The sequence below is a fragment of the Cynoglossus semilaevis genome, chromosome 17, assembly GCF_000523025.1.
Source record: "Cynoglossus semilaevis isolate Cse_v1.0 chromosome 17, Cse_v1.0, whole genome shotgun sequence".
In the NCBI taxonomy this organism is placed as follows: Eukaryota; Metazoa; Chordata; class Actinopteri; order Pleuronectiformes; family Cynoglossidae; genus Cynoglossus; species Cynoglossus semilaevis.
Window position 1 is genome coordinate 6,300,977 of NC_024323.1, and position 21,150 is coordinate 6,322,126.

General features: G+C 38.4%; 1 protein-coding gene across 3 annotated transcripts in view; it reads left to right on the top strand.

Annotated features, from left to right (window-relative positions):
* The first annotated feature begins 2,740 nt into the window (after positions 1-2,740).
* mybpc2a (myosin binding protein Ca) overlaps positions 2,741-21,150 on the top strand; it is a 38,352-nt gene continuing 19,942 nt past the window's right edge. The window contains exons 1-3 of one of the 3 annotated variants that reach the window (XM_008329630.2): positions 2,741-2,930; positions 17,100-17,108; positions 17,257-17,277. In XM_008329630.2, the coding sequence (XP_008327852.1) occupies positions 2,909-2,930; positions 17,100-17,108; positions 17,257-17,277 (52 nt within the window). In that variant the 5' untranslated portion in view covers positions 2,741-2,908. The remainder of the gene's footprint in view (positions 2,931-17,099; positions 17,109-17,256; positions 17,278-21,150) is intronic. The other 2 variants (XM_008329631.2, XM_008329632.2) reach the window with 2 other exon arrangements.

Below are 21,150 nucleotides of genomic sequence, written 5' to 3' on the forward strand. Positions count from 1 at the left end.
TGACAGGATTTATGTTTTGAATAAAGACACTGTCATGTTCTGTTTTTCTGTATGTTGTTAAAACTGGAGCATCATGAAAAATGACAAAGAAAGTTAAGAGAATATGATGAAGCATGTTACAAGTTTGGAGCAAAATGGCAAATGATGCCTTCACGAGCTCAGGATAATCCATGACAAAGGTTTTCTTTTAAGACAAAACATATTGTTTACAGGAAAAAAGCTCATGCTACAATGTTTTTTTTTTTTTTTCATTTTCATTTTTTCAACAATTTACAGACATTGGCAGACCCTGATAATAACCTAATAATGTGCTTCCACCACATTGACATCAAATATATATCTTTTGGTACAAAGTTCCTGTGACTCAAATATTTATGTATTCAATGTGTGAAGGGAAACATAGATTATATATAAGAAATAGACGTAGCTGTCTGGTAGTAAATTATGGTTGCAGCCGCCGATGTTGATGGGAAATAGCTCTACCGGTTCCTCAAGTACACAAGAATGGAACTTTCTGGAAAAATGAAGCTACTTCTCACTTGATTTATAACATCAACACATTTTCTTAAATTATTTATGGTATACATTCATAGTTTTAGGTCTATGAATACAACAGTAGATGATGCCAACTTTTGGTCATCTGGTTTAAAAAAACCCCAAAACATTCAGTCTAATGTATCATCTCACTATGATCAACTCTCATGATTAAATATTATTACTTCTTAAATTAACACTATGGTTTACTAAAAAACTAGAACTAACACAGGTTAAAATGAAAAGTTATATTTTCAAAGTGAATCCATTTTTAAAAATATTTACGAGCTTTTAATAAAAAAAAGACAATAAATGTTTTTAGATAACTTCAAGCTGTCATTGCAGTTCAGTTTTAGAAAATAATTGTGTTCTGATGCTCAGCACTGCCCTCTGACAGCTTCAGCTGCTACCAACCATGGGAAAGTGGCTATAAAATGGAGAAGACCTGCTTCAGTTGGCTCAGCGTTCACCTCAGCGAGGCTTAAGTAAAGTAAGTGTTAAATAACCCTGGTCTTATCCACTACAGTGACTCACTGGATCATGTAGGACACTTAAATCTCCCATTGCCATTTTAAATCAGCCGTACGTGAAAAAATTCAACCTGTTCAAAGAGATTAGTCACAGTATAAATCATTTCTGATGATAGGAATGCATCAAAAAGATTCTAAAGCCAAGAAATGTACAGCTAGACTATACTCTGGAGTAGACTATTTAAGGATTCTTCTATAACCATCATTGAAGGCATTTGGTTCTCCTGGAGAAATCCAAATCTCAAACTTCACCTGCTTTTCTGTTTTTGTTTTTGTGTCTCACATTCAAATCAGATTCACAAACATTGTTTGTATGAATGTTTCTGGAGGCCTGGATAATTTGACATGCAAAACGATACCTAACAAAGTACATTAAAACCATAATAAATGACAATATTATTGACTATTTGTTTGCATTTGTCTTGAGAATCATATTGTTGTTCTGGATAAATAAGCTGTTTCCACAGTCTTTGACCTTGTTACTCACATCCCTGTGGCACTTTCAGTCTCATAAAATCTGCCATGATGACAGTTTTGGTATCAGCACTTGGGAAGGTTCCAGTAGTTTGTGGCCAATGTTGCCACAAACATTATAAGACCTTGTCATAATGAGAGATTGTAGATTTATCACAAGAAATGTCTTATCAAGCAATTAAGTCTGTGACCAGCCACAATGACAATGTGATTACCATAAGAGAGCGATGCTCAACTACTGGGTCGAGGCACCAGGGCCCACTAAGCCCTAAGATATTATGAGGTGTTCTGTAGCAAAATATCCACTTTTACTAAATTGGTCTGAAAAGCAGTATTTATTTATTTACAATAATTTGTCTCTGTTTTTGCAACAGTGACAGGAAGAAAAATAAAATACTTTTCCACTAGGTTGCAGCAGATGACTATAAAAACTGAAAAAAGATACTCAGAGCTGTTAAAGAATATTTTTGTGAGTCTTTCTTCAATTCCTGCTAGTACATATTCAAGGAACTCGAATAGAACTAGACATATTCTATGTCACCTGTTTAAAATAGCTAGTTCATTATAACTGTTAAACAGTCTCCATTCATGCCTGCCTGATTCTTTGGCACACATAATGGGACTGTTTAACAGTTCTGACTCTTGCGGCACATATCAGGTGACGTCACCTGATATGTGCCGCAAGAGTCAGAACTGTTAAAAAGTCCCATTAATGTACATGTACACAGACAGCAAAGTTGGATAAATGAAAACCAAGTTAAACTAAGTTCATGTTTATCCAATAGAAGATTCAGCAATAAGAACATACTGCACAGTCTTTGTTTGTTTGTTTTTAAATGCATCAGCTTTTCTGGAGTTTGGAGTTGCTCTCATCTGGAGTTGTTCTCATCTTCTATCATGTGTCCTTGGCCTTAAATGATCTTAATACGAACTGGCCACTTAACATTACTTAGTTAAACCATCCTTCAGAGCTGATAAGCATCAGTCATTTTTAAAGGTCCTTTTCCAAGTCCTGCATGAGATGAACAGCTGGCAAGTTTAATTTTTTTTTTTATGCTTCTAAAATACTTTCACCCCTCGTGGTTTCTTCTGTCTACTCCTCAAAGCTCTGTAGTTCCTGCCAAGGTTTCAAGTGACTGTCACTCTACCCCTTCCTTGTTCCACTTCTGGGGAGGGAGGATAAAATGGCTGTCAGGAGTACAGATTGTGTGTGTGTGTGTCTGTGTGTGTGCGTGTGTATGAGAGACAGAGATGGGGTGGGCGTACGAGGTTTAGAGGTGATAAAAGGGTGAAGGAAGTAATACAGGCAGATCCACGGACAAAAAGGCAGGAAGAGGGTTTTGGAGGGATCGCTATAAACAAACAAAGCCATGCCTGAGCCCCAGAAGCCAGGTAAGATGGTCCTACCTGTAGGATTATAGAAGAATGCGTGCTGATCTAAAAGAGACGTGGAATACATTTCAAAAGAACATTATTAAATACCAAAACAAATGTTACTGTGCACATTTAAATGAACTTTTAAACAGCTGGTAAATGCTATTTATAATGTTGTCTCACCAGATTTACTTTGAAATATATATAGTGAATAACAGTGTTTGGATAGACATTTAAAATAAGAAGTAAAGGCACCAGTGCATCGAGATACAACGATGGGTTTCCACTGTAGGTTTAGAAATAACACACTGACATTATAAATGAACCAAGACAACTGTACTGGATAAACTTGATAAATGGTTTTCAGAGTACATAGCTTGTGTGCTCATAATCTCACCTCAACACTCCCTGTGTTGCCTTCTGTCTCACTAACAATCTCCTTCAACTACACAGGGACATTGTTAGGGACAATCTGTTGGAAAGACTCATCTCACTCAGCAGCACATGCAGCCAAATCTCACACCATATAAATCTTGCTTCAGTTCTCAGTTTAACTTCTTCATTTTAGCAGTCAATATCGACCGATAGCTCCGTAAGTGGCAACGAATAACGTGGTTGATTCATTGTTCACCTGACTTCAGTATTACTATGATGAATGTAGAATGAGTGCAAAGTATTGAAAATGCTGGGATGTGCAGTCTGCAGTGACAGTGATAATGGATGCTGTAATCAGTCACATGGTCTTGTGTGTTGTGGTGAGGCCATAGAGGTGTCTATGCAGGACTGGTTAAATGGGAAAAGTCTTTTTTTTTAAATTAAGATATTAAATTAAAAATAAATTACTTTCACATACTGCATGAGATAATTTTTTATTGGATCATGGCAGTTAACTTTTAAACTTAATATAATGTTCACTAAAATAGGTGTGTGATTTTTTTGTTGTTGTTGTAAATGACTCTAAACTGGGCAAGTTAAATCAAATTAAAGATTATAACAGGGTCTTAAATGACAGTAAATATCATCTTTCATGACAGATACTTAAACCTGTCACTGCTTCGTAAACTGGCAAACTGCACTTATCATGTTTTATCAGTGCAGCAAAAACGTGTTATAGTGTATACATGGTATTGCATTTCAAACCCAGAGCCTGACAGGTTACAGCACTGTAATATGAGACATTAAACTCTACACATAGGCTACATCGTATGTCATAATGTTTTTCATCAGTCACGAAACCTAAAATATTCCTTGATGCCTTTGTCAACAGCGTCCTGAATGTGTTGTAAATCAGTAGGTCGCCTGAAAGCTGGGATATAAATGCATGTATGAGGAGAGGAGGGGAGGGAGGAAGGCAGGAGGGAGGAAGGAGGGATAGGAGATAAAAGCAGGGTGATGAACTGGATGATTTGTTGTTGCAGCCTCTGCCAAGTCAGGTGTAACTATTTTGTGCCATATCTCTGAACCTCAGACACCTAATCTATCTGACCCTGATTGCCTCCTTCATTCAGTGACACTGTCTTTTCCTCTGGCATCTGTCTTCTATTGACAATTTTTAAAATACCATTATTTGTAACAAAAAAAAAAAAAAACTAGAATAATCCTCCAATATATTTTAAAATTTACAATTATATCTAAGGATGCACCAATACCTATTCTCCAAGTTGTGGTGAGCCAATTAGCAGAATGTTAGCAGTTTGGAGGTGTTTCAACATCTCGGTAAAGGCAGATGTTACCATATGAGAAATACATCATTTTTGTTGTTTGAAACATGGAACTAGAGGAACACAGTTTAAGAGCTTTGTTCAGTGGAAAGCAGGAGACAATGTTTTCAATTGTGCTATTGGTGTAAAAGCTCTGCTAACGTTCTGTCCAGTTGGCTATAATGTCGAATATTTTTTGTCTTGGTTTTGAAAAAAGTGTTTGTTTTTGACTGAGGTAGCCTTCTATTGAATTTTTCCTGCTTGTTGTCTTCCTTAAAGCTTTCGTTGAGCTAATTTCAGATGATTTAAATGCAGCCCCAAAACTGTTACAGAGATGGGTGGATGTATCCAGAGCCTGAAATGCTTTATCCATGATTCCAAAAAGATATTATAATATTTTTCCTTCAGTTCGTTTCAAATTTGCAGCATTCATGTGAGTTAGAATGGCTGCTGTAAAGGCTTGGCTAACTTTACCGTTTACCAAACAGAAATTCTCAACATTTAATGGTAAAAGTGCACCTCCTTTAATTAACTACTGTCTTAACTGAACAGAATCATAAATAAATCTCCTAGTTTCCTAAATGTCCACATTTAAAAGATGAATGATTTAGTTGAGTGGTTCTCACACAAGCGCTCTCTAGTGGTACGTGAGGAACATTCACATTTTCACATTTACATTTTCAACTAAATAAATCTGAAACATACCATGCACAATTAAACATAAACATCTTTCTAAACATTTCTAAACATCTCTCCTGTGTGGTGGAAGCTAATAGTGAAGGCCTCTGCTGCTGTATTCTAATGTTGGTCATCATGGTGGTACTCAGAGAGCTCAATGTTTTCTCAGGTGGTACAGAGTATAAAAAGTTTGACCACCACTGCTGCAAGTTCATGTGGAGAATGACCTACATTTGATAGATTTACCCTTTCTCCTCTATCCTTACTCATGCAGTGATGCCATCCCTGCATTGCAGTGTATCAACATGTCTCTGATTCAGTGTCCTGACATCACACATACGGTATCGTGTTCTCAACACCACATTACTGTCCCTCCTAGACTCCTCTTGCTCATGTGTTTCCTCACATCCCAAATTGTTTATACATCTCTTGAACCCAGTCACATTTTCCCAGCTTTGGACCCCCCTTTTCTCCGTTCCCCGTTCAGTCAGCTCATATGACTTCCTCTTTTGCCTTCTTGCTCTCAATGTATACTGCGATGCTGAGACAAGAAATCCTTGGGGACATCTCCATAAACAGCCACTCAAATAGACCTCAAGTGCAGGGGTGATTGGGTGTGGCCTCGTCCGTCCATGAAGGAGACGGTGTCTGTTGGAGGGGGATGTTGCGGCACAACGGTCAGACAGCCGGTGTTTCCACAACAGCTGTTTGTTCTCGTTTGATGAATTAATCTGCTTTTGAAAATAACAAGATGTAGCGCTGCAGTGTTTGAGAAGGGTGTAGTCCAATTCACTGAAATCACTCTCACACTAAGATGGACTCAAGTAGGTGTCGTAGGCTGCTTGATTTGCTGGCAAGCAACAAGTGCACATAGAAACCAAACAACATAAGATATTATGAAACTGCTGACCGCCCTGCTCAGCACAAGTTGAGCAAAATAGCATGGGTAACTTTTTAAGCCTGGAATAGATTGCATCTTCTTCAAATAATGTTAACTGATCATTGCTTTCAGCTGCTCGCTTCTTCAGGTTTCACCTAAGTGAACAAACCACAAATGTGACTTGGCGTACGTTGTTATGATCTAGATCATCCTGATAAAACCCTCCTCACTTACCAAGGCTTTGCAGACTTTCCTACGCCTGGATGTGATTAAAACAGGAGCTGATAGGTCTTGCTCAGATGAGATTTGACACGTGACTGGAATCAAACCCCTCGACGTCTGTGCCGAGATGACAAAGTTATACAGTTTACTAAAGGTTTATTCATTTAAAAAACAAAAAGCAATAGTGAGCATTTTGTTATAAAGTTACATGTCATTATCACTTAGTACTTACCTCGACAAAAAAGATGTTTTAGAGTATTCAGACCGTTGACATGTTGAGTCATTGATGGATGTACCACCACAGTGACACAACTTTACCAACCTGTTGCTCATTCCTTCTCTGAAGGTCAAATAGTTAATGATGAAACCTGAAAAGGTTGAATTACACAAGATTACCTCCAGAGAAAATTCTTATAAAGTGCACCCTTGAAATTTGCTTTTTAACTGTCTATCAGGGTTGGTTGATATATGACTACAATCTACACGGGCCCCCATACCTACCTGTTTTTAGAGTGTAACATTTGTCCTGTAGTAGGAAAACATTCTGACACCCTGGTTGACTGGGTGGATGTTCAGGGCTAATATCTTGTCTGGAGTCCAGTGTAGTATTACTTCATACCAAGGCAATCAACAAGTTCTCACAAGTATGCGTCTGTGCTTGATGGATCATAGACAGATGCAGAGGACACGAGTGACCAAGGTTTTTGCAAGACAGAAAAAAGTTGACTGAAGCCAGATTGGTCATTAACAAGACAATCAAACCTTTATTCTAGAAGCATCTTCTGGGATTAAGAGGATTTGGCCCACTTGGAGAGCAAGCGCTGGTAATGTGAAGCAGAAGATAGATGGAAAGGAATGGAAAGCTGAAGTGGATGACATCTTAATACGCAATTTAAATCAGCTTTTGTTTGAGCAATCACAGATGTCTTGTCTCCAAACTGGGGTTGCATTTCAGAGTTGGTTTTCCCAGGTTTCCAGTCCACGTCACTGACAATATAACAGTGCATTCATGTCACAAAGAAAGTTTACAGCAGTGCTATAAAATCTCATCTCCAATTTCACACCTTTTATTCCTTCTCCTCTTAGACCTTTACTAAATCCTTTCCCTTTCCTGCCTTGTTCATCCATAAATCTACATCCTCACTAGCAAAGAGGAGAGGGGAGGGGAGGCGAGTGGAGAACCATCACTGGTGGAATCCAAACAAGTCATAATTCTTATCATCGTAACTATAATCCAGTCGTCTATGCAGTGCAGCTCAAACCTCAAACCCCCATCCGTGGTTTTCCAGCAGCAAGGGCAAATTTAAAATGAACTGAGATGTAGTGGTAAATATTACTGGTGACCTTAATAGTTGTGTAAACACAGACTACAAATGTATATTAGCATTGAATCAGGCAAAGGTCTAATTTAACTAATTTAGCTTCAGTTTTTTTATCAAGTTATTATTATATTAGTGATTCATGTAGCAGTGCTTGTAGCAAAAGTACAGAAAACAATCAAAGTCAAATTTATTGTCCAAGTATGCCGTACATACAGGACATATGACACACAAAAAAATCACAAACAACACAGAAATATACATGCGGCCAATGTCACCAACTGTTTCATTTTTATTAGTTGCTTTATTTTATATAAGAGTTCAGAGCATCGATCCCTGCCCTCTAGAATATACGTACATGTTCATATAATGAGATAACTGTTGTAACTTATCTTTTTGGAAGTAAAAAAAAAAAAGCACAACAAATTGAAATTTTTGTTTTGATCTTATCTTCCAAACTTAAGAAATACACATTTATTTCTTAAGCATGACCAATTTCTTCATTTGCATAAAACCCCATTGTGGTGCATTATATGAGAAGTGTAGCGATTTTTGGTTTGCGTTTCAATAATTAACGTCAACGTGATATCTGCCACTAAAATCAGTGCAATCCGGGCAACAGTTTTACAACATCTGTTGCTAATCTCCTTGTCGAGCGATGCCTTAATCATCAATGTATCTCCTGCTACACAGGGTGATCCTCTTTAGCACATGAGTTAGTGTTGCTGCAAGTCACAACATCAAAACTGTCACGTTAACTTATAGCGAATGAGTGAGTGACTGGTACGGCACAGGCTTAAGTGTACCCAACTTCTGCCGACATGACTGTCCTCAAAATCGGCAGAGCTTCATCAGTCACACTCTGCCCCTGCATGGACGTCAGCCAGTGCTACTAATAGCACCATTGATACTCATCCACATATGTAGGTTTATATATAGACTGAATGTTCATCTCCTAATCATAATCTTCTGCCAATATTCCGCCCTTTGAAGTAAATGCGAGCATCACGCTGATACAAAACACCTCTCAACGTGGCATGGATGAGTCTAATCATAGGACATAATGATGAAATTGGTCTCCTTTAAAATGGGATTAATGTGCCTACAGTATAAGGCATCAATGAAATCCTTTCTTTGTTGGCAATGGTAAACGCAGGGAAATTGTGCCACGTGGGAACTTAAGTTACTAAAACCAAACACACACGACCAGAGATGCTCACACAGAAAAAGTAAAATTCAGTAAGTGGCTAAATTAAGGTTTTTCAGGTGGAGAGAAAAAAAAATGTCGTTTAAGTTGCACAATTGTCTGTGTCTGGTTTTGAAAAAAAAAAACAAAAAAACCCTGAGGTTTCTATTCCTGTGAGTAATTTGTCTTGTGATTTTTGGATAGTTTCTCGGTCAAAGTTATTCTTTTTATACTATATATGTATACTTTCTGTTTCAGGGATAACAGTAAGCTCTTTGGTTACTTTATGAGCATTTTTAATCTATACTTAGAATTGGATTGTTATTGGTTGTTATACATGTGAAGAGAACACACATCACACATTTTCACACAATGACATTTAACCAAGTAGAATCACCTGGTATTTGATGAACACACCACAGTGTGTCAGGAATCCTTTCACCACAAGGACACAGGCCGTCCCCATTCAGGTCTACTTGTATAGATATTATAAAGCTAACTTTTAATTTTTTGATGAACTTAGCAACATTATTTTGTGTTTTTTGTGATTTTTTTAAAAACATTTTTTTTTTAGCAGTTTTTCTAAAATTTCAAATTACCTTACATTTTAAAATAATTGAATCCTCAGCTACCTAGGAAGAAGGGAATTATATTTGTGTCTGACTGGACCTGTGTTCACTAACTGTAACTACAGTTCTGGTTCACTTTTAGCTATTTGTCATCGTAACTATTGTATTTATATTTCAATGTATTCGCCCCAAAGCCCCTACTAGCCTCCTGACCCTGACCTGCAGCCGGCATCGTATCATTACACACCTATCTATATGCCTTTAGCGGTGATTCATATTTGTAGTGAGAATGACCTCACGGTAATCTTTCCTTCACCAAGCTTCCAGCTGTTGTCTGAATGTTTTTTTAGGGCACACTGTAGCTCCAGTGAGAGCACAGATGGAAGGGAGGAGAGCTGTGCGGGTTATCCTCTGGCTTTAGAGTTCACACAACCCAGGAATGTTTGCCTTTGGATATAGAAGCAACACAATAAAGCGATTAGAAAACAAATGTGAAGATTTAAAACTCACTGTGACTACTGTGTATTTTTACAGCATACAACTACTTTTACAATGAAAAAACAAAACAAAAAGAGCAACAACAGTATTGATCAGTACAATTATTGAAGTGACACTTTTAAAATGATTGCCTCCTAAAGCTTATCTTTTGTCAGTGGGAAAAATAGATCATATGTCTTTGCATGCGATGAACAGAGGGACAATGGAAGACAAACCACAAAGATAAATAATCCCTGACACTGAACAGGAAAGCACTGAAGCTTACGGGGGCCTTCAGGAACCTGGCCACAGAGATAGAAAGCCTCCCGTCTGCCAACACTTTGCTTCAGTCTACACACAAGCCCAAAAACATATGTTCCTGTCAATAAAACTCTACTAAAACTAAATAAAAGATGGTTGAAAAGCTACAACTAAATCACTGATCACTGACATCACTTTCTCCTACTGCCTCATCATAGTCAGGAATTAGAACAATTAAAAAAACAGCTAATAGCTAATAGTCCTCCACCTTCAAAGAGCCAACATTTTAGAATAGCCAAACTTTCCATCATCTACATATTTTTAGGCTTCTTTCAATTGAGAACTTTTGTTATAATCCTATATTTCATCAAGTCTGATTATTTCCAAACACAAATGTGTGAGGAATATGACAAATGCAGCCAATGTTTTAATCTCAAAATCATGATCACGATATTATTACAAGTACAGTACACTTAGTCAAATCGTTTTTATCCTTTTAAATTTGCATATTTTTAGTGCAAAATACATTGAATTGAGTATTTTCAACTGGAAAACAATAGCATTTAAGAGTATCCCAACAATTTACAAAAAATAAGAAAATCCAAGCAGAGGCCAGTGTCACTGCAGATAAACACATTACAACACAAGCCATTACAACCTTTTTTTTTTTTTCAAAGCCCCTGTTAACTAAACATCAACAAATCAACAAATATTTTGATCCTGCCCCCTGCTGGATTGACAGATATACAGTTATAAAAAAACATCAGCTTGTGGTAAAATGAGGTTACACATTCAGTTGTGAGTGACATGCCTGTCATTGCAGGGCGGCCTGGGAGTGTGGTTCTGTGTGAAAGGCGACCGGGCTGCATTGACTAAGCATGAACGGTGGGAATACGTTCGCAATGAATGGCATCGTGTAGAGCCTGAGATGAAGCCTCGTGGGCCCTAGTGTCTACTTAACACGCCTGCCGTTTCCATAGCTCACAGTTGTAGACAAGCCTCCGTGATTTAATGTATTCACTCATTTTCCAGCATCAAGCTTCAGTAGAGACAAAACCAGTCAAATGGTACATTCCGCAGTGGCAGACTTCAATGATTCAATATGTATTTAAAGATACAGTGAGTTCAGATTGAAACATAAATGAGGAGTAGTGCAGGGTCTGTTTCTGTTGGGCTACCAGATACTGTAGCTGTAAAGATTCAAATGTTTGTCTTGGCCTGATTCCTCTGGCTCAACATGCTGAGCACCGTGAGCAGGGAAATGTCAGAAGAGATTAACAAAGTACATTCCACTGAGGTGACACTTCAAAGGCATAACAGGAGGAGAGTGACAGTGTCAGCGACACGGAGTGTGAAGGATGGGCACAGCTTTGTCACTCGGCTCATCGCTGTTCACTTCTGTATCAACAATGTCGGATAGACAATGAAACCACTCAAAACTGTCTCCGGTTAAAAACAAATGCTGGACAAACATAAGTAGATTCATGACCTTGTCAACATGTTGACACTGTTTGTTGTCTTTACTTGGTTCTGGTCACTCGCATTTTCTGTTTTCTATTATGTTCTGTAGCACAACCTGTACATTTTCTGCTATTGTTGATCAAATTGTGCAACAACAAGCACCTAATACCAGATTACAAAGTTTAATATAATAGGAGTATAATACTCTGAAAGCTTTGTCGGCCTCTGTATTGTTGTGCTGTGTATTTCAGAGGTGTATTGTTAAAGTAATTCTTTGTGCATACTAGGGAGCTTTAAAAATTGTCAATAATCAATTATTTGAATGCGTAGCACAGCCATCTTTACTATGGATCTCATATGTGTCAAGAATTCAAAAATTAAGTAATCGACCCACAAGACCAATCAGCTCTTATGCAGATTTAAAAATAAAGAAGGAGCTAATTTTTAAGCCTACAACTGCTAACAACTTCATATGACCTTAAATAGAAGTCATTGTTTTCCTCTCACAAGTAAAGGCCACTGTATACTTGAAGTAAATCTTCATTCAGAATCTCTCTCTCTCTCTCTCTCTCTCTTTTTTTTTTACATGTAAAAGCTTTATACTACTATTGCTGCTCCAATGTGGTTAATGAGCTCTGACTAATTATAACCAGAATAAAACTATCAGGTATTTTTAGAGTCAATACAGTTCTTTTTTTTTTTCTTTTTTTAACATTACAGTCACAACTGTATTTATCTTTATCACTCTGTAGTCAGAGGAAGATCCCCAGCTCAGGCTCTCTGCTCCTCCTGCAGACCTTAGAGAGTCATTACTTTACAAACGCCACTCCAGGTCTTAATATGGGTGTACTCTTAATCAGTTTAGAGTCTGAACCATTCTGAGATCTGTTTCAAGTGTTAAGAGGTTCAGATAATATTAGCTTTTGCTGGTGAAACTGGCCTATAATTATGGTATGCAGACCATGACTTCTGTCTGTATTTAAAGGTGCACAGGACACTAACACAGTCAGCAAAAAGCAAGTAAATAAAATCCACTTTCAGTGAGCATCTCACTTGATATCTGTTAAATATAAACAGTGTGTATCATCTCGTCTCCACCAGCCACGAACCCAATCCCTAGGCTCTTAACATGGGGCTTCACACCATCCCTGACCCCAGCGGCCCTGCTCATCCTTCTTTTCTCTGCCCCTTTTAGTTCCCACCTCTCCTCACACTCCGTCTTCCTTAACTTTTCCCCCTTAGAAGAATGTTGAATCAGATTAAAGTAGGACAAAGAAATGTTTGGACCAAAAGTGCTGAGAGTGGGGATTTGCATTAAGTTAAAAGGAGGAAGAAACGGAGCACAAGAGACATTATCCAATTAACAGTTACTGGGAGAAAACAGAGAGAGAGACGGCTGCTGTGCGTGAAATTATCTAGTCCAGACAGTTTGAGATGTGTGGACTCTGTAGAGGCCGTAGATAAACACTTCTCACTCAACATGTTCATCAATTCAGCATTACCTTTAGCATTAGCCCGGGATGGTCAAAGGTCACAGTGCACTGTGATTTAAAGCAGAACAGACAGGTGGGCTCACAGTGCAGAAAAAAGGAGTCACTTAAGCAATATTGAAGATTAAAGTCGTTTCTCAAGACCTACACAAGGAAAGATCTTTTTTCTTTAAGCTTGAAAAGAGACTTATCTAATCAGCCTAAATCACCTTCTGCATTCTAATTGAGATGATATAGATTTGTCCTATCTGGGCAAATTAAATCAGTGTTTCATGTGGAGCTGATGAAACTTAAAGGTCAAATTTGGCCCTTTTTTTTAAAGCGACATCATAGATTGTGTTCTTCCTTGACATTCACATTTATTTGTTATTAGGTAACATGTCGACATCCAGTTCCTGCTCAACAAGCAAGGGACAGAATGGACAAACCACGGCTGCCAATTCTGCACTATCAGTTACATTGTTATACAGGTGTTAATCATTGGGAGTGGCCAGGGTGGCACAGGAGAAGAAATGGGCATATCGCAGGAACAGCTAGTCATGCCCATGTGGGCCAAACATAGAACCTAGAGGAGGTCAATAGAGGTGATTTGTCGAAAACAAATCCTTTCACCGTGCTGCGTGTAAATAATGTGTGAATCGACAGTGTATTAGAGCAATGGAAAGTCAATAGACAGTGGAATTATTGGGTTTACAGTCCAGGTCAATTGTACCCGTGGTTTAAATTTGTTAAAAATTGTATCCTACTAATGTGTTAATTTGACAGCTCTGAGGCGATGTTTGTTGTCAAGATGCAGCCCACATGCAACATATAATAACACATCAATTGGTTCACGTTTGGCATGGAATTAGAGACCTCAAGTTTAACCATATTTGCCAATACCCTCCTTCCCTCCCAACTACACCCAACAACTTTATCTGACAAATCAGGTGTGTGTTTTCTTTTTTTCAGTTTCTTTTCTTACTATTATCAGGTAACACAGTGCTCAGACAGGTCACAGTGCTGCACGATGGGGATAAATATGGGGATATTTTTCCATGTACAATTGCTGTGTTTTCAATATGTTGTGGCCAACTTACACGCAGTGGTTAAGAAATCCTGATAATGATGACTGGTTATTTCCTCTTAGTCCAGCTTCGCTTGTGAATCACCATTGTCATGTTAGCAATGTTACTGCAATGCTAATGTTTTACGCTAGGATGGTGAACATGCGAAGCACTCGACTAGCTCAAAAGCAGCACGTTAACTATGACACTAAGCTGTGTCGTTGTAGTGAGCAAATACAATTCTGTGCACTACTGTCTTTTTCACAGGAGAGCGAGGTGAAAAGGTTAAATGATCATTATTTTTCCATGCGCACACAGAGTAAACTGCTTTAGCTTCCTTCTCACTTACTAAGAAAGTCTAACATCCGTTTGACTTTTCAACGTCTTTTCTTGTGGATTAAATCTAAAAATTCAAATCCATGTTATTTCCCTCCCTCTCCTGGGGCTGCCAGCAAATATGTGCCTCTCTGTGAGATCACTTTGATGTGCAATTCTTGCCCGTTGTCATCTGCATAAAGTATTTCACACAGGAGCATACAGACGGTCTACGTTCAAGGACGTCCCCCAACCACCAGCATCAAATTGTTAGCCACAAAAATAGCAAGAGAAAAAGCAATGACAGTTACAAAAAGATTACAAAAAAGCGATGGAATATGATGAACCACACATACAAAAAAAAAGTCAAAACCAGATCTAATCCTCTGCGGCCCGTGCAGCAGTGACCTTGATGGTGTGAGGATTGTTAAGGGGAAAATCTGTGTATCGGTGTAAAGAATGGGCTGCTTGGTTGGAATATATATTAGGTTAAAAGTCAAATTTCCCTCATTTTTACATTCTAATAGAAATGTTTTACAATCCATCCTGCTCTCTTTACAGTACCGTTTTTAATTGTTTAAAAAAACTACCAAGCAGTATTCCTATGTGTACATGATGAATACATGTCATTTTCGAGTCATGAGTCAAAGCTCAAAGCAGATTGAAAACCTTCAAAAGATAATCTTTAGACATAGAAGTTAAATAAATACAATTTCTTGTCTGCCTCGCAGCGTAGTAGCAGGTCAGATATCTCCGTAGGAATCCAAAGACAGTTCTTACTGCCTGGTGCGTCACAGATCTCCTCTTAGACTTGAATGCTGAGCGTGGCATTAACAGATTGCCCCCTGAAAAGAACACTAATCTAAAATAGAAGTGTTGCCCCCTCCACTGGTGTATTCCAGACATGCTATGCCAGCCTTGAGCATCAAGCAGAGCGCCAGGGCCTAGCCTTGATATCTTATATCTCTGTTAAGTAGGCTCATGGGACTCTTGCTCTCCAGTGCCAGCTGTGGCTTGCTCTAGGTAGTTTGGTGAGATGATAGCTGTTAAGAGGATGCCCTCCTTCATTTCTGGAACTCAGTACTTTATTTGCTTTGCTGTGTCAACTGTAGCTCCAAAGTAAAGTGGTGCAATGAAACCTTTTCTAAACATTCAATCAGGGCTGGTAAGGAGGTAACAGTTATGTAGAAGTGGTGATATCAATGTGAATGCTGCCTCAGTTGAATCATGACTGTGGCTACGCTCATGAGACAGATGGAGAGTCATGCCTTATCCACCTCATCAGACACCACTGAGATTTAAAAGTAACATAATTCCAGGATCCTGAGAGTATGATGTAAAATTACTGGGGATGGCTCGACACCACTGATGCGACGTCCGATGCCAGGACTGATTCTGCAGAAACAAATACCAGTCCAAAAATGATTTTCACTCCTATCAAGTGGTATAATACCTGCACTGTACTTAATATAGACATTGTAAAAAACAGGATCAAATTGTGCAGCATTTTCTTTTCTTGAGGTAAACAATACGGTTCCTGCTTTATATATAATCTTTAAACACACGTTACAGCATTTCTGATTGGGCAGATGGATTAAGCAGCGAAGTGAAACTTTGAAAGTTTATTAACTACTTCCAACAAAATAATGGAATAATATACATTACATCCAATAGGGCTGACAATGCAGAACATTATAATACATTGTAACTAATCTCAATAGCACACCAATATTGGTTGGTGGTGGTTCTTAACTGGACTTTCCATTAAACAAAATACCATTAAAAGTAATAATAATCTTAAAGGCTGAGCCTTGTATATGATTTTAAACCCAAATGTTCATATATGATCCCTGACTTAATTATGTCAATAACCATGTGGAATCATATTAATCTGCCCGGAGACCACGAAGCAATCCGGGAGATGTGTTTAAAGTGAGGGTCTTTAGAGAAGGTGACACTTATTAATGTGTATCTATTTAAATAAAAGCTAATGTTTTCCTTTAAAGTGCATTTGCTGCAGTTTTGCACCTTGTCATAGGTTTATAATTCCTCTATTCAGAAGTAGGTATCCACAGTGTGCCTCCTCTAAAAACTCATTTTCACGGCAACCAGAAAAAATGCCTGTACTCTAAAAATGGTGGCGCTGCAGATAAATCAACTGATGTGCCCCCAGATATATATAGAGATGATCATTAATTTTTTGTGCCTCCCGAGGATTCACATCACAAGCTGCAGCTCTTTAAACATGTTAGTGAGTCCCCACTCTCAAAGGCTCGACTCTCCTCTGTGGCCCTGCAGTTGTTTGATATGACAGAACATAAAAAATAATTTATATAATTGTTGTTTAATTACAGCAGCCAAAGGTGATAAGGCTGCAGCAGCCCCTGCTGGTAAGTGCCGTGATGCTATCCAATCTGAGCCCAGAAGCGCTGCTTCAACCCCCCCAAAAAACCAATTCACTTCTGAGTTATTCATACAGTGATGAGCTACGATACAGTTAAACTGCAATGACTAATGAACAGCAAATATCTTAATTAGAGCTTCTCACGATGATCGTTTTGTTTTCTGTCTCTCTCATTTCAGATGAGAAGGGTAAGAAAATCCCACAGCATGTGGTGTCTGTGTGTCTCATCTGTGAGGTTTAAACACAACCATCATCATCATCATCATCCTCATTTGAACTTACCTCTTCACTGTCATCATTATCATCCACAAAATATGGTGTATTTCCCTCATTTAGAGATGCCTGAAGAAGAGGAGGGTAAGAGTTTAAGACTGAAATAGCAAAAACACAAACACAGAAAGTTTTAACTTCTGTGGTGATGGAACAAAGTGTGAAGTTGCATGATCCTCGCTCCTGCACGCACACACACAAATATATTTTTCATTAGCACCGGTGATGTGTTATGAGATTGTTTTAGTTGGAAAATAACAGTGGGTGTCAGGAGCATAACTGAAGGTGTGTAATTTATGGGTCGGTATCACATTGTGTCTCTGCATCTGTGTGCATTTGCTGCATTTATGTGTTTATTTTAAGTTGTCTGTCAAGTCGCAGAAGCTGAGAGAGAGGTTACAAATATAAATCCTACTATAGGTCGAATATAAGGAACATCTTAGTTAATAATGTTTGTTGTTGCGGTCACTGGATCCATGTCTTCTTTAGCAGAATATTGGGACAATGTGTAGGTTTGATCCCGTTTGAAATTGACTGATACATAATGCATGGGTGTAGACGGCATGCTGTAAGATACTTTTATTTTGTTGGTTGAAAAAAAAGTAATGAACAAACTATTCAGGAAATATTTTACTTATGTTTTAAATGAAGTGAAAAGTACTTTCTTTTTCCAACAGATTTCCAGTCATACTTTACTTCGGAGGACTTTTGATGTATTACCTGAGTCCCACATTTCCCACATGTCTGCAGTAATTGTGCGTGGGTTTAGTAGCTCACAGCAAAGTAGCTGCATTATACAGACTTTTAACTCCATGTGCTGCAGTGTATAGGGTATAGATTAGCAGCTGCAGCTGTGTGCATTTTTTTTAAAAGGCACCAGAATACAGTGCAGTAACACAGTGTATGTGTGTTCATTTATGGAAATTTCCTGCACAAGAGGCTCCCATAATGATACGTACGCAGAATAAAACATTATCTTATAAACAGGCAGTATGAATCTGACTCACTCAACGCTTCTTTATAAACTCTTAGGCAAATGTACTTGGGCTTACTAAAGTAAAAAAAATGAAAAATAAAAAATAATAATGTGATTCTAACCTTTAATTTACAAGGAGTGTTTCAATGACAATCAAACTACTACTTTTAAAGACAAACAACTTAAAAAAACACAGCACATGGTGCAAAAAAATTGCAATAAAAAAAGTCACAAAAGTATGGCTGAGTAGGCCTGCCTGCGGTCTAGATACAGTATGTCTGCTACTTAAAACCGTCTGAGGCATTGAAGCATAAAGAGACAGAGCAAGGAAAGAAAGAAGGAAACTCCACTTGCACAAAAAGAAAATGTATGTTCATGCAAAGGTGGGTCAATAAGAAAACACAAAAGAGATGTTTTTCCTCCTGCTTTTAATAAGTAAATATGAAGGTGTTTAATAATTGCACAGATTTCAGTCTTGCATTTGCATTTGCAAGAATTTTGGAATGTAAATACACATCCATCTGGTTTTCTTTAAACAGAACCAAAAAGATCCTTATTGCTGCCTTTGTGCCATCTGGCTGAAATTAATAAGTGGCTAATAAAACCTGCAGATGTTACAGAGCACACTGTTCCCTCTGTTTCTCTCACTTGCTCACTTTCTCTGTTGCTATCTCCATCTATCTAGGTGTGCTAACCGTAGCCTCCTGTACTCCTGTACAATATATGGCAGAAACTGAACAGCCTTTAAAGAAACCCATGTCATCTGCTCACACTGACTACATTAGCTAACGGGGAACTTAACTTCCATTCACATTTCAGACGTAGATGACAGTTGGTTCAAAGCAGAAGTGACAGGAGCGATCTCCATCAGAATGCGGCAACTCCACCACCCATCTCCCTTCTTCCTGGGGGACCAAATAAACATTCTAATTTAGCCTTAGGTGAAGCCAGATCACCTAAAGCCACATGACACCTGCACAGGCGCCATGAAACTTAAGCAGACTCCGACAGCTCTAACGACCGTCGTTAACCCAAGCAGAGCAGGCTTTTACTGACAGTTCCTGTCAAACCTTGGAATAGCTGAGCAGCTGTCAATTAGACACACTTTAGCAGGGACATGTATGAACGAGATGTGTGAGTGTGGATTAAGTCGAGGCTTGTTTGTCGGGTCCAAAAGACCCAACATGGATTGTGTGTATGTTGGAAACCATCGTAATTACCAGTGATTTATTTGGTTTGAACTGGACCTGCTTCCTGGCCCACTAGTTTAGGTTCGTAGATTTGATAAATTCACTTACCCAGAAGTTATTGGCTTTTTAAGGTGAATAGCTCATTCTGAGACCCAATACTGAGACTACACCTACACTGCAGGTCATCACATTGAGTATTGACTGCCATCAGGCTCCAGTGTATTACCTGAAGGTAATACTCCTTGCATTTGCTCCTGCAAATGTTTTTTTTCCTAGTGCTATTAAATGACACATGTGTCACTGTCTGGAGAGATTCTTTGGTAGGTTTCTGGCTAAACAAAGACGCATGTTGAGGCGTGTGTGTGTGTGTGTGTGTGTGTGTGTGTGTGTGTGTGTTTGAACTCATCGGTTAAGCTGCAACACGTGGTTATACGTCTAAGATAATCAATATAACTCAGAGAGCACTCTCTGGCTCATGAAACTAAGTGCTGCCCAGTCACAGCGCTGTGGGTTCATGTGTGCTGTGCATATATCAGTGGGATATGTTAAATATTAAATCTGCATCCTCACTTATGTAGTCAGGTCAGTTCCCTCCGTCTCTGTTGAGTGTTTTTAATAGTCGTCCAGCTCAGCGTGAGGTAAATAGGTTGTGTCAAGCACTGGTGGTTGTTTGTTTTTTGTGTGTGTGTGTGTTTCTTTGTGTACTAGTGTTTGTACTTGATGCCTGTGTTCACGGAACTTATGGATGTTAGAAAAACGACAGCTGATACCATAAAAGAGAAGATTCTCTAGTTAATGTTAGCATTGAATTCATGTTAAATAATGAGAGAGTACATTGAGTATTTATGAGTACTTGTGATGGTGAGTAGAAGATTGTTCTAGTGCTCACAGTGTATGTATTGTTGTAATGTCACCAGTGTCTGAATTAGAAATGACTCCAACTCCTTATGAAGAAAATACACTGATGATGATTACTGTAGTGAGAAAAAAGAAGAAAAGAGAAAAACAGGTGTTTGAGAAAATGAATCTATTGAAAACTGTCTGTTCGCTGCAGATTTTGTTCACCATGTAAAACTTAATGGCCCAAAAATTTATATAAACTCAATGGTTAGATTTTTTAGAACATTTTAATCAAAAATACTGTGGTTTTGGGGTAGAATGTAGTTATATATTATTATATATTATTATGTCTGTTTAAATAAACAGGTCACATCATATATAAAAAAGGACCGTTTTGAATAGCACACGAATGAAAACTAGACACTGGGCTGATATGTTTTGTGCTATTCACACTTGTGGAAAGTCTTAGGAAACGATGTGGACGTTTCGAGAAATGATGTACCCATAAAAGAAGCATTAACAATCTATTTTTAACTTGGTTGATTTAAATCACCAGAGCGTGAACAGGGGTTAGACAGGGATTTTACTCAATTAGTCCCAGAAGGCTGTCATCCAACCTCCAAACATATCCAGAATCAAGGACAGTGTGTAGTAAATTCCACCTAGCAACTCTCATTCCAAACACAACAAGTGTCTAGTGTGATATCAATAATCACAAGTACAGATGCTCCAAAGTGTCCCCTGGACACCGTTCCAGGATCGCCTCAAACCACTTAGCATTCCATCCAAAACCTTTTAAATCATCCTGAACATCTGAACTTGGATCTGTCCTCACGGGCACTTTTGATTAAAAGATCAAATTAACTGAGCTCATAAAAGCTGAGAGAGAGAGAGAGAGAGAGAGAGAGAGAGAGGGGAAGAAACACTGCTGCTGTGGCTCCCTGGATTTATGGA